The 14,737-nt window shown below is 38.4% G+C and overlaps 1 protein-coding gene across 2 annotated transcripts in view; it reads left to right on the forward strand.

The window, feature by feature from the left end:
• FRMD3 (FERM domain containing 3) overlaps positions 1-14,737 on the forward strand; it is a 98,843-nt gene that overhangs the window by 21,641 nt on the left and 62,465 nt on the right. For both annotated transcript variants that reach the window (XM_088130048.1, XM_025164894.2), the window contains exon 2: positions 12,766-12,870. In XM_088130048.1, the coding sequence (XP_087986174.1) occupies positions 12,766-12,870 (105 nt within the window). The remainder of the gene's footprint in view (positions 1-12,765; positions 12,871-14,737) is intronic.

Genomic DNA, 14,737 nt, shown 5'->3' on the forward strand with positions numbered 1-14,737 from the left:
TTCTGCCCCTGTAGATGTCAGGCAATTGAGGAAGTAGGTCATGTTTTATAACATTGTAATTTCTATAGTGAACTAAAATCCTCCTTAATCTCACCTGTGCTAAAAGAGTTACCTGATAGAAAACATGAAGGGTATATAGTATTTCTTTTTTCCTAGGAGATTGTAGGAGCAGTGTTATATAGTCAGTAGCTGGATTCTGCCTAGTAGTTATGAGGGATCTCACCCAGATTCTAGCAGATATAGCAGAGGGTCCACCAAATATTTAAAATTATTTGGTTTAAAAACTACACCACTGTGACAGGGCTAAGATAAAAGGTCTGAATTCGAGGCTCAGATCTCAGAAATCAGAATTTGTCCAGCTGGAATGACAGCCACTAGTTCGAAAGAGTAGGCCAATACTATTTCTTTTTTACCTATTTGTTTTATTAGTTTTTATTTTACTTCTAATATTTGATGTTGTATTTTGCAGTTCTATATGTGGCTGGCCACTAACTGTAAATAAATTTTACTTACTTTTCTAATAAACATTTCAGAGTTGATTTTTTAAAACATTAGTTTAATATGATTGAAGATCATTGAATCCCAGTCATTAAAATATAATCTGTTGCTGCTGTATTCCACTATTCATATCCTAATCTGGGATATTATGTAAACATATTATGTAATGTGTTTAATCTGGCATTCCTATTTGCGATACATTATCCGATAGCTTTACTGACTGATCTGTAATGCCAAAGTAAACAAGAGAGCCTGAAAGTGTTCTTTGTTTACTGAAGATCCTCGGGGTACTCAGAATGCAGAATTATACGTGACCATATATATATATGGAATGGAATGCTACTACAACAGTAGATCTAATGAGAGGGGATATATGAAACATACGAGGGAACTGTGGATGGACAGAAGACCTATATCAACGCTAACTGAGAAACAGCTAGTTACACAGTGCTTCAACCTAGGGAAGAGGAAGCTGCTCTCACAACTTGAGATAGACCAACTACACATTATATCCTGGACTCAAAAAGACCCAGAAGAACAACTGGATATACAGCCAACACCTGAAACTGGAACGTTACTGCTATCCTCTCCATTATAGAGCACAGCAGCTGATATGAGGAATAAGATAATGGATAAATTAGCTGTAGTCCACGAAGGCTGATTCCAAGGCTCATTGGAGAAGTACCATCAGATAGTATGCTAGAAAATGCCAATAGAGCGCTCACAACAATCCCTATTACCACATAACTAAAACCAATGAACTGGTATATGCTACAGCCACTGTAACCCAGGAGATGCTTGGCTACATGATCAAGAAGAACAGCAGTATGGGCCCCTCCAGAAAATGAGGTTGGAGGCTAAAATCAAGGCAACTCGGAGAGAAGTTAGTCAGCTGGTGGAACTACAGAAGGGTGTGGTGATTAAGGATAAGACTTGGCTACTGGAAAAATACAAGGGCCTGACTCCATCTGAAGCCCTAGAAACTGCTAAACAAAGGCTCATAGCACTGGCTGCCAGGCTAAAGAGATACACTAGAGAAGCAGAGGCCAAGAAGATAAATGCCCTGTTCTCCAAAGAACCATCCAAAGTATACTCCCAACTGCAGTGCAACAACACAGTAACACCAGACCCACCAACAGCAGAAACTGAACAGTACTGGAAGAACATATGGGAGAAAAAGAAGACACATAACACCAGTGCAAAGTGGCTGCAGGACCTGAGAGCAGACACAGCAACCTCCCAGAACAGGAACCAGTCACCGTCACAGTAGCAGACATCCAACAGTGGGTCAAAAACAAGAAGACCTGGACAGCACTTGGTCTGGACACGATCCACACCTGCTGGCTAAAAAAACTAACAGCAGTGCCTAGCAGCACAGATGAACCAGCTGCTAGCAGCAGGCTTCCACCCACATTGCTTAACACAAGGAAGGACAGCGCTGATCATGAAAGACCCCCATAAGGGAACACCATTGTCCAACCATCAGCCAATAACCTGCCTCCCGACAACATGCAAAGTCCTATCAGGCATCATAGCCTCCACATTACAGAACCATATGGGCCAGTACATGAGCACAGCTCAGAAGAGCATTGGGAACAGCACCAGAGGCTCAGTTGTTCATACATATGGCAGTTGCCCAAGACTCAAGGTCTAGACAGACCAGTGAGAGCACAGCCTGGATTGACTCAGGAAAGTCTATCACTTCCACACACATGGATCTGTGAATGCCTGGCACTATACAAAATTAACAAGACTGTAAGGACCTTCCTCAAGAACTCAGTGGGACTGTGGAGAACAACAGTCAACTCAAGTGTCAGGCCTAGCCCAAGGAACTCCAAGAGACAATGCAAATTCAGTTCAGCTATGTTTATTAGCTACAACTCTAGCAAGAATCTTCCCAGACTGAAACCCCATCTCCCAAGTCAGCCAGCCACAACAGTGTGAAATCCTCAGGGAGGTGCCAGTCTCATCCTCTTGTAGCTCCCACGCTCCTCTGGCGAGCTAAGAAAATGCTTATCTCCCTGAGTCTGGCCTTCATAATTCCATTCCATCACATCAAGACAGCTCACACAAGTGGCCATCAAGTGCGGCATATGCAAGGTGATGCACTGTCCCTGCTGTTATTCTGTATAGGCTTGAACCCCGTCAGCCAGATAATCACAAGGACTGGATATGGACACAAGTTCAAGAATGGAACTACCATCAGCCACCTCCTCTACATGGATGACATCAAGCTATATGCTAAGAGTGATCGAGACATCGACTCACTGATCCACTTGACACAGATCTACAGTGGGGACATTGGGATGTCATTTGGACTGGAAAAATATGGCTGGATGGTAGTAAAAAGAGGGAAGGTAGTTAAGACTGATGGGGTGGAACTACCAGCAGGCCACATAGCAGTGATACAGACCAACTACAAGTACCTTGGTATCCAACAGTCACATGGAAACCACAATGAGGAGACAAGGAAGACAGCAACATCCAAATACCACCAAAGGATAAGATAGGTCCTGAAGAGCCAGATCAATGGGAAGAACAAGTTCTATGCCATCAACATGTACGCACTGCCAGTCATCAGATACCCTGCCAGTATAGTGAGCTGGCCAAAGGAGGACATGGAGGCTGCTGATGTGAAGACCCGGAAGCTCCTCGCAAAGTACTGAGGTTTCCACTCCAAGTCCAACACCCAGAGATTGTACCCCAGCTGCAAAGAGGGCAGGTGGGGTCTGGTGAGTGTCAAAGCCACTATCCTGGATGAAACCCAGCATCCAGGAGTACATCAGTAAGATGGCACCCAAAGATGAGCTACTGAGAGAATGCCTGAGGCAGCAACAGACATGGGAGGAAGTTCAAATGGAGGAAGTACCATGGCAAGACAAGGCCCTGCATGGGCTGTACCATCAAGAGATAGCCGAGGTGGCTGACATTGGGAAATCCTATCAGTGGCTGGAAAGGGCTGGACTAAAAGACAGCACTGAGGCACTTATCATAGCAGCACTAGAACAGGCATTAAGCACCAGATCCATAGAAGCAGGGGTCTACCACATTAGACAGGATCCAAGGTGCAGACTGTGAAAAAAGGCCTCAGAGACAGTCCAAAACATAGTGGCAGATTGTAAGATGCAGGCAGGAACAGCATACACTGAATGGCACAACCAACTGGTTGGTATTGTGTACGGGAACTCTGCACAGTATATGAGCTAGATCTTCCCAAGTCCAGATGTGAGATTCCACAGAAGGTCGTGGAGAATAACAGGGCTAAGATCCTATGGAACTTCCAGATCCAGACGGACAGGCAGGTAGTGGCCAATCAACCAGATATTATGGTAGTAGACAAGGACTAGAAGACAGCAGTGATGATACAGTAGATGTAGCAGTGCCAAATGATAGCAACATCAGAAAGGAGTATGAGCAGTTGGAGGAGTACCAGGGCCTGAAGGAGGAGCTAGGAGGATGTGGAAAGTAAAGACCAAAGTGGTCCCAGTAGTGGTAGGAACACTCGGGGCTGTGACTCCTAAGCTGGGCTCCAACAGATCCCAGGAACGACATCAGAGTTCTCTGTCCAGAAGAGTGCAGGGCGAGGAACAGCTAGTGTGCAGAACCCAAACTCATTTTGGCCAGTGGCAATGGGTTATGGAAGTATAGTCCAAAATATCTGGAGGTTACCAGATTGCCTTCTTTGTGTATAAGATAATAGTTTTTGTTAATAAAAGTGCTTTTATGTGTTGCTTGACTTTGATAAATCCAAAGTCTACTCATTTCCTTGACCCTAGAACAGGAAGAAAGACTGCCAGCTTCAGAGTGGAATCTTTATTTGTTTCTTATTAATCTCAATAGTAAGAAAAAAAATCTTTTCATTTCTTTGGATTATAATTCATATATTTCACACAAATCTTGGTATATTTTGTTTGCTTCAGAGCTACGTTAGTCATTTTTTGGAGAACAAATTGTTCTGAGAAGTTGGAAAAGTTGAATTAACCATGAAATACTATACATGTGAGGCATAAGTATTGATTTTATATAGAAACGTGTCTAGATGATATATTAATGTTTTCATTATTTTATATCCTGAAATTTATTTTCTCCCTTGCTAAAAGTGCTGTGATTTACATCTACATTAAAAATTGCAGATACCTTTATAAATCACTGTGATTTTTTTCATCCAACTTTATTGAAAAATAGCTATTTTTCAATAATTTAGTCAAAGCTGCTGCTAAATTATGTTTTAATTTAATCATTCTTAGAAGACAATCTATAGTACATTGTTGGATGGCATGGAAGGTTAGAAACATGAGGATCAGTGTTCCCTGCAATCCGCTGCCAGATTCTGCCACTGCTATATTAGTTGTGTGCAAACTACTCTTAGTATTTGATAACCATTTCCCACAATGACAGAAACTTTTCATTCACCTTTTGTTTCCATTCATTTTAAAAGGAAATATTGGTTGAAATCATTTTCTACTTTGCTGCATATGTGGAGATTGTAAGTACTTTGCAAAATGCAAACAATGGAGATAAAAAAGAGAATTTAAAGTGAATACTGCAGAGTTAAAATGGTGCTGAGCCAGATTGTGTTGTGCAAACAAGGTCACATCCTTCAGTTTTTTGAGCTTTCCTGTGTTCATACTTCTTAAATTCCATGTTCCTATTGTGAGTCTGTATTTGCAGTTTTGGATTTTCTTTTCTTGTATGGCAACATCAGCAACTAGATGTCTGAAAGGCTTTAATCTAGTCACGTCATAAACACCATTAGTACTCCAGAAGGTCCTAAGGTCTTCCTCAATAGCATGTGGAGTGCCATCTGACCTGAGTGACCCATCACCTGGCACTATATTGTCAATCATTTTATATTTTCTATCTATGTGGGTTTTTTTGGTGTAAGTACAGGAGTGGTTCACCATTGCCTTCTCCTGCACAGTATGGATTGGTGGCTTTGCCATTATCACTAAAGTGATCATTTGCCTCCAGCATCTTATATCGCTACTGCCCAATTGTTTTAGTTGGCAGCTAGGATGATCTTGGGTGACCCTGCTGAGAATATATACTCTTGGCATATGCTCCCAGCATTTGTCACTCATTCTTCCCAGGATCATTCCCCACCACAATGAGGCAGCACTACAGGACTTGGGGAGTGGGAATACTCTAAATATATATACAATAATATATTTAACCATATTGTGATTTGCATGATTTTTACCCAAATATGTTGTATGAAGCCATGTTGTTTATTTAATAAATCCTGGCTAAAAATACGCAGGGTTTGAAGCCAGTCATTCTTTCTGCCCTCTTCTTAAGAACAGGCTCAGATTCTTGCAGTTATCTAGTGATGATTGTTTAATTTGGGAGGAAACAGCAATGCTAAAATAAGTCTTCCTCAATGTGGTGCCCTTCAGATTTACTGGTCTAATTCATAGGCACCCATGGGGTGGGAACGGGGGCAAATGAGGAAATGCACATACTGTATTCACAATGCAAACATACTTGCATCCAATGTCTGATGTAAATAGGAAAGGCCAGGGTTTGCATTGTGATGTTGCAATGCATATTTCATCACTTTTTCATCATAATGGTTTGTACTGGATGCCTATGGTTCACTTCCCCTGGTTGGAGAATCAGTGCTTTGAGAAGCAAAAGATGATGGTACAGTCCCTTCAGTGGCAAGTAGAGAGAGCTTACCCTTCCTTCATGCCTTAAACATATCGATCTTCTTAAACATCTGTGAAGGTATGGCTGGCTTCACACATTGTGCTGAGCCAAGTTTTCTTGAATAAACTACATTGAATTGTATTCACAGAAGACGGTCTATAAACTATGAATTACAAATCACAGTATCTAGTTTTATATAACATGGCATGTTAAAACTAAACAAACTACATTGTCTATATGTATATATGTGAATTTATTTTCTGCAAGTCTGCAATGCTCGTTTGTACCTTTCTGTTTACTTTTAGCTGTGCCTGTTGTATTCTCATTTGTGCCTCACTATGATGAACATGTCCTAGCAAATTTTTTTTTTTTTTTGCTGTGATTTGCATCTTGTTGCCTGTCCCCATAAAGTGACAGGCTTTAAATTGCACCTAGCATACTGGTTAGTATAGTATTTGCTCCTTCATATTGACACCATCCGAGGGCAGTAGTTGGAGTAATTGGGCTGCAGTGACTGGGAACAGAGGCAACAGAGAGTAGGGATTTTTCTGCCTACTCAAGGATGAGTGAATAGTACTATAACTTTGTGGTGCAAAAAAGCCCTGTGCGTAGGTGTATAGGAAAAAAAATTGATAAGGTAATTTAGAATGCAATCCTGGCTCCGCTTATCATGGAAATCCAAAAGAATTTAGCCATGCTGATTGGAAGTGATGGGAGTGGTAATCAAGCATTGATTGATTATGTGCCAACAAGTTGGTGTTGACTCTTAGCAACTGCATAGATAGATTTTCTCCATGATGATTTGTCCCTAACCTGGTCTTTCAGGTCTTGCAGTGGTGCACACATGGCCACTGTAACTGAGTCCATCCGCCTTGCTGCTGGTTGTCCTCTTCTTCCTTCCACCTTTTCCAGCATTAGAGCCTTCTCCAGAGAGCTAGGCCTTCACGTAATGTATCCAAAGTAGGATAAAATGAGCCTGGTTATTTGTGCCTCGAGTGAGAACTCTGGGTTGATTTATTGAGCATATCCTGAAACAAATTAGTTTGCAAAAATTTTGTGGACATTTATGGTAAAAAAAATTAAGGATGAAACTAATGTTATGGTATATGAGCAGTAGCCACTAAAATATAGTTGCTGTAATTTTAATTTTAATTTTCCCATTTAAAGCATCTGTTGGCATTTACCTCATGTTGTGATGCTGTTAACATTCACATTTCTTAGCTTTTTCCAGCCAGTGATGAAAAATAAGTGATAGGAAAATGCAGAATGTTCAGATCTCGGATCACAATGTATATTTGAGCAGATAAAATGAAGAAAGAACAAGACAATCATTTTTGGCAGCAATCACATATTTATAATTGTATCTACTATAGTTTGACTCCAGTGTATGATTATTACAGTATAAGCTGTACTTATATTCTGTCTCTCTGTGTTCTCCCTTTTCCCAATTTAAATTTGGAAGACTGAGCAGAAGTTTTGCATAATTGTTATGCTTCCTTGATGGACTGGAAATATTTGTGACTCTCTCTGACACCAGCAAGTTGAAACATAATGGTATTTTGTTTTAACATAGAATGGCATTTATATCAAGTAATTTTATGATTAGAACTAAATGCTTAGTATATTTCAAAGAAATGCATATGCTTTTTTTTGTGCATGAGATAGAAGGGAGTGGTGGTAAGAAAGGCAACATTTATCCATCAAAACTAGTTATGAGAAAATTGTGGAGGCTCCAGTCTTAACGTGAAGAATTATCTAGAATTGTAACATATAAAGGAGCCTAGAAATGTAACATACAGTATAAAGGATCCTTGAAACATCTGGCAGCTCTCAGTTATACAAACAAAGAAACTAGTCTTTGGCATGAATGCACATTTTTATTTTATTTTATTAATAAACGCATAATCTGAACATATGATCCATCTAAGAACTTGTCCTAGTTCACTTGTGCATATGAAATATGGAATGCATCTAGTGTATTAAGAGTTCCTGCTTTATAGATTGCTTTCATTTCTTCCTGTTTATATGCAGGGCTTTTTTAATGTGATTGGCAATGTTCAACTTCTAAAATATGCAGTCATTTATTCCTCTTTTCATTCCTCAGATTACTTTTCTGATTACTGTTTCATAAGGAATGTGTGCATGACTAGTTCAGCACATCGTGCTAAGCCCTAATGTGGTTTGTCTGGTTCTAGCTTAGCATATTGTATGTGTTTAGCTATTTTGGATGTCTTCAGGAGGAAAGGAAGATAAAATAAATTATTACTAATTATTATAATAATAATGCTGCTTTGTAAACATTGGTGTATGGCCTAGCATGATGTATAACTCAAGTCAATTGTTTATTCAGTAATCCATCATTAACAAAATGAGGACTTGCATATTCCATTTAGGACAACTGGAGGGTTCCATCTAATGATATATGAATAAAACATCTCCCTTTTCTCCTTTTCCCTGCAGTCTCATGCCCCCAGATTTCATCCAGAGAATCCTGTAGCCCTGCAGAACAAATTTCACACCCATTCAGGGAGTGGAGAGAAAGAATTTGTTCCACTAGCATTGTCCTGACTGCTAGTGAGTGGACTCAGTTTGAGTCCATTACTATTATTTTGTATATTTAAAATATTTTATATTTGAAACAATGCCAGGTCTGCTTTATTGACTGAATTGTTCGCTATAGATATTGTTATATTACTTTTTCATCTCATTTATTAGGTATTTCAAATGTGTTGGATATATTGAAATAGTTTGCAATTATACAAGTGATTTGCCTTGTGTCCTTAACTTATATATTTTGTTCTGTAGGTTTGAAAAAAATGCTTTCCTTCTATAATTTGTACCTCCAGGCCTAAGACTGGAAAACCAAGTTTGAACTGTGTCTCTCTACTTTTCATAAACAAACTATACTGTAACTCTAGGTTATCTATTAACTTAGAGCAAAGATGTAGATGTAGATAATTTTGCTTTATGGATGAGGGATATAGCAATTGGTCTAGGTAGCTGTTGTTTTTGTCTGTTTCCTCATTCTGTCTGGTAAACCATATTCTTCCTGGATGGTTATAGAGGTTTTTAAAAAATGAGAACTTTGGTAGATGTGTGTGCCAGCTGCATTCCTTTCTGGAAGATAATGATCTTAAAATTATGGTGCATACTCTGGTAACCTCTAGGCTTAACCATAGTAATGTGTTCTACATGGGGTTACCTTTGTATCCAATGTGAATACTAAAATTGGTACAAAACTCAGCAGCCAGGTTGGCCTTGAGAAAAATGTGATGAGACCAACATGAAATCTGACCTGATTTTTTGTTTCTGTGCAAAATACGCGTGTACACACACCTTTCAGTCAATTTTTGACTCCTGGTGACTACATGGGCTAGTCCCTGCAGTTTTCTTGGCAAGGTTTTTTGGAAGTGGTTTGCCATTGCCTCCTTTCTAGGGCTTAGGAAGAGTTGGCTGGCCCAAGGTCACCCACCTGGCTTGGTGTCTAAGGTGGGACTAGAACTCACAGCCTCCCATTTTCTAGCCTGTAACCTTAACCACTACACCAAACTGGCTTTGTTTTTGTTTCTGGGCAAAATGCAAAGTACGTTAAAGTACTTTAAAACCCTATATGGCACATATCCAGGCTTCTTAAGATAATGGTCCTTTCCATAAAAGGTCCATTCTCTGTTGCCAATAGCTCTTTGGAGCATACTCCTTGCAGAGTTAAGGGGCCTAACGTCTTTATTTTCTTTTTAAAAGATCCTTAAAATACATAGTTTTGTTCAGGATTTTATTTGCTGATTTTAGTTGTTAATTTTAATTATTATTGATTTCTAACTTTTTTTGCTTGCTATTTGAACAATTTTTAATACCATGATTTTAAATTTATTTTTTTATTGCAAACTGCTAAGAGCAGTGGTCAGTGATACATCAAATTAAGCAAATAAACAAAACCAGGTTTGCCTGTTTCCCTGGCAGCCGTAAGGGGGAAAAGAAGGGGGTACATTGTAAACAAACAAGATGCTGAAGTTTTCGGGGTGGGAAGAAGATTGCTTTGGGACCAGAAACCAGGTGGGAAAAGAGTGCTACTGAGAAGAGCTTCAGAACTGTGAAGGAAGGAAAGCAGAAGAATGAACTTTGCTCTTGTTTCAAATCAACTATACCAAAGATAGGAAAAAACCCTCCCTCAGCCATCAAAGCCAGCCTATGTCATGCAAGGCTCAGGTCCACAGCAGGTTCCAAAATGGCACAAAGCCATTGTTTGGAGATGTAATTCTATACAGACTACCTGGGAGTATCTCTCATTATTCTCAAGAGGCTTACACCTGACTGTAAAGGATCCTCGATGCATAGAATTACACTGTGACTAGGCTAGCTTATTAGATTCTCATTCTGTTTTTTGTCTTGTATTGAAAGAATCATGATCTTTGTACTCATGTAGTAAGCAGCATTAGGCTGAAGTTTAAATTATCCACTTTTTTTGGAAAAAACAGCAAGAGCCAGAGGCTCCAGGGCTCTCAGAAAAGAGAAGAGATGGCCAGATGGCTGCAAGGGAGAGAAACAGAATCTGTCTGTTACTACAGTGCAGTGCTTTGGATTTGGTTGCAAAAAGGTGCTTCAGAATGCATGAAAATACCTGTCTGCAGCTCCTGAAAGCAACCTAATCTTTTCCTGGGATTGTGTCATATTCATGGCATAATTCTGTTTGGTTTTAGATCAGAGTTAAGAATATCATGGTGGATATAATACTCATGCTAAAAATAAATGCTCCTAGTCAAGTTTGATTCCTGGTTATTTCAGGGAATCAGCCATGTAGATTTCTTGGCACCAATATAAAAGTGGTTTTCTATTACTTTCTATAATTTTATTCAACTTTCCAATCTAGTTTGCAGCCTAAGTACTTCCTCCTAACCTCCTATCCAAGTACCAACCAGGTCCAGTCCTCTTTAGGACTTTATGAGATCAGCCAAGGTTGGCTAGCTACTGCTATTTAGTTAGGCTTCATAATGCTTGAATGAAAAGGCATGTTTTACAGATTTTAGAACTGCATGTAAGGGCAGTGAGAAACAGCTCATGGAACGTTAAGAATCTTAGAATTGCAAAATGTGTATATCTGCAAAAATATATATTTTGAATTTGCATAGAATAGAAGTTCTGTGTTGGACGTCATAGCTGATTCTGTTGCTGATATTCTTACACTGATAACACAACAGTATAGCAGTTAAAATAGGAAAAATTTAGAGTGGGGTCCTCATTTTTTTTTAAGAAGTGCTCCAGTAAATTCTCATGGAGCAGCAATTAATAATTAAGTATCGGCTTTAAAAATATGGAGATAGTCTACCCAAGAATCAGTTTCATGTCACAATTATTATTTGGAATCTCTTTCTTGTCAGGTAGTACTGCTGTTTCTTCAAAGTTTATATCATGAGCAATCCTCAGTCCTTATCCAGAAAGTAATCATCACTGAACTCTATAGGCCATACTTCTAACAAGCATTCTTTAAGACTGGACTGCAAAATATTTACCATTTACATTAGCTTAAGGCAATTTCAGTTATATCATTTTTTCTTTCGTAGATATAACAGGAAATGTGTGTATATTTAAAAAACAGCTCTTTTAAGGAAAACATTCAGATCTCAGTCTTCCTAAAATATAGCCCAGATTGGCTATGGCCTTTCTCAGATTGTATCCATTAATTTTCCACCCATTGACCGGTTCTGTTTGTATCTCATCTTTGCTATTTCTGAGCCTGTCACAGCTGAAGAAAGGCAGCTTCCTAGCAGTGTGGAGTTGAGATTCATTTCCTACAAGCAGCTGGCAAAAGCAAAACTGATACTGCTCTTCAGATGCATACTTGAGCACAAAAAGCTACATTTCAGTATACTTCTAATGAAACCTTCTTACCGTATATCAGTTAGACAAACAGTTGAAGCATCCTTTCTTCAAATATGTGTGTTGTCCACATATGTATGTACAGTATATGTTTGTATGTATACACATTCACAGACATATACACATACAGTACTACTAAAATATACTATTTTCCTTAGTAAAAAGACAGTTGTTGATTAAAAAAACAGATTCAATCTGTTTTTGAATGCATGCAATTAACTCAAATACTCTGTGGAAATTGGCAGGTTGATAATCCAATAAAAATAACAGATTAGACAGTAAATCCTTGAAAACATGGATATATTTGTCAAGCCCCATTCAGTTGGGAAGTTCAAGGAAGAAGGATAAACGATGTGGATTGCAGTAAGGTATCTTTAATGCTAATCTGAAGTACATACAGAATCTTTGATGACTTAGATGATTCTGTGCATTTGATTGAAAGAGAAGATAGAATTGAAATCCGTTAATCTTAGGTGGACACACTGAAATCAATCAGACTTAGTCATGGCTAATCTAAGTGTTCTTATTCAATGTACAATTAAGACAAGATACAGCCCATATTTCTGACTGAAGAAATCTGAATAGGATTTTTCCATGAAGAAAGGTAATAAATATATAAAGGGTATATTTAAAATTAATTAAGTTAGAATACTATTTTAAATAGATAAAATAATATTAAAATAATACACAGATTAAGACATATACCTGCATGTCTACCCATTTGTATTGCTTTTTCTTTTTCAGAGAGAGACCAAAGGCCAGTTTCTCATAGATCATGTTTGCAATCACTACTGTTTGCTAGAAAAAGACTATTTTGGCATTCGCTATGTGGATTCTGAAAAGCAGAGGGTATGTATACTAATTCTCACATAATTTATTTTAACTGATGTTATTTCTGTGAAACTGCTAGCTAGTGTACTTTCATTTCCCTGACACAAATGCTATAAATAGTGATGACTGAAGAGCTGAATAAATGTCATTTCTTTGAGCCAAAATGCATGTTATTGCCCGAGGATCAGCAGCCATTCAAGGCTATAATGTGAAAGTAGCTGTGTGCCTCTTGTTGTGTAACTTCTTTGATAATGGATATTTCTGTAAATTTGGAATGGGATTTCTTAGGCACCTAGTTCTAAGGATTACTATAGAGCAAAGTGGGCCTTTGCCAATCCCAGGTAAAGCCTTGCTAGCTTTATTAAGGCTTCAGGTGATTCCTGGTTTAGTGAGACATCCTTCAGCTTAGAATGTACTAGGTTCTGATTACTGCTTACTGGTACTTTTCATGGCTATACCAGTGGCATGTCTTAACTTGACTGAGTCATAACTTACATCTTGATTTACCTTAACAGGTATGACTTTGGCCTGCTTAAACTGAAAGAAAGTAATCAGAAATTGACTTCCTTTCTCCTATCCTGTTGTAATCAGAATGTTTCAACCTGGCCAACATGACTGGATTTAATTTACTTCAGTCCAGATCTGCTTAACTCAGCTCATTTTTTCTCTTAAAGGCCAGCAATAAAAGATGCAACCAGTGAGTTAGCCAATGTAGTACAACATTTTTAACTGCAAATAAATAAAAACCAAGTGCCAGAAGATACTTCAAAGAAATTGGTTGTTGATTTTTTTCAAGTTGCAACCAGTGAAAATCTTCAGATGCTTCCTAAACTTTTAAAACTAGAGCTACCAGATCTGTGTTGCAGAAATTCACACGATCAAATTATGACAGCATGGAGTTAGCATCTGTTGTATTTCTTTATTGCCATCTAATGGCTGTCTGGATTTTTTCAACCTAGATCTGGTAGCCTTTTTTAAATACCCTTCTCATCAAGAAAGAAAGCTTCACTGAAGCAGTATGCCTGGCAAGATGCACCAATAAATGTTGTTCAGTTATTTATCTATTAAAAGTATTTGCAAGTGGTGCTTCACAAAACGTGTGTTTGTATGAATGCACCATCCCTGCTCAAAAATTAAAGTAGACAGATGCTTTGAAAGCTCATATGGTTACTTCAAAGGCTGCCTTGGCTGTCTGCGATTATACATGCATAGCCTCGGTGTTTTGCTGGGAAAGTGGAAGTGTTCTCTGAATGTATACATGGAGACAACTTGGAGTAACCTCTGAAGCGGCCATATGAGACTTTAATGCTTTGAGGAAGAGTGCAAGTGCTTTGCTTCCTTGGGCTAACAAACTTTGCAAAGCACCCTTTTCAAATGCTTTGCCCTTCTATAAATTTACAAGATATACAAACATTGACTTTTGTGCTTCACGTGGCAAAATCACTAAAACTATTACCTTTGCTTAATTAGTGCAAAAACAGTGTGATGCTTTTGAAATGGGTAACAAAATCAATTACTATATTTTGATGCACAAATAAAATATGAAAGTAATAAAAATTGCTATAACAGAATATTGTTAGCCTACATCATCCCAATATTTCTGAAATGTGCTGTTTGACTTTCAAGTACAACAGAGTTTGCTTAATTACAGAATGTGCATTTCTAGAACATGCGACTCAACTGAGATTTATTGCTCATATTGAAGGATTCATCAGATTTATGAGTGTGTTAATCTATTGCTGAATTGCACAAAATCATGGGACTTTTGATGGAAGAAATAATGCACACAGCCAGCTGGATAGTGATATCTCAGTGTTTTTATAACAGTAGCAACATTTATCCTTTGAAACTGCTCTTTGTCAGAGTTTGATCTCTCTCAGTATCT

This window comes from Python bivittatus, unplaced genomic scaffold (assembly GCF_059951505.1).
Source record: "Python bivittatus isolate LINGU-HERP-01145 unplaced genomic scaffold, Pbiv_v1 ctg000850_np1212, whole genome shotgun sequence".
NCBI classification, from domain to species: Eukaryota; Metazoa; Chordata; class Lepidosauria; order Squamata; family Pythonidae; genus Python; species Python bivittatus.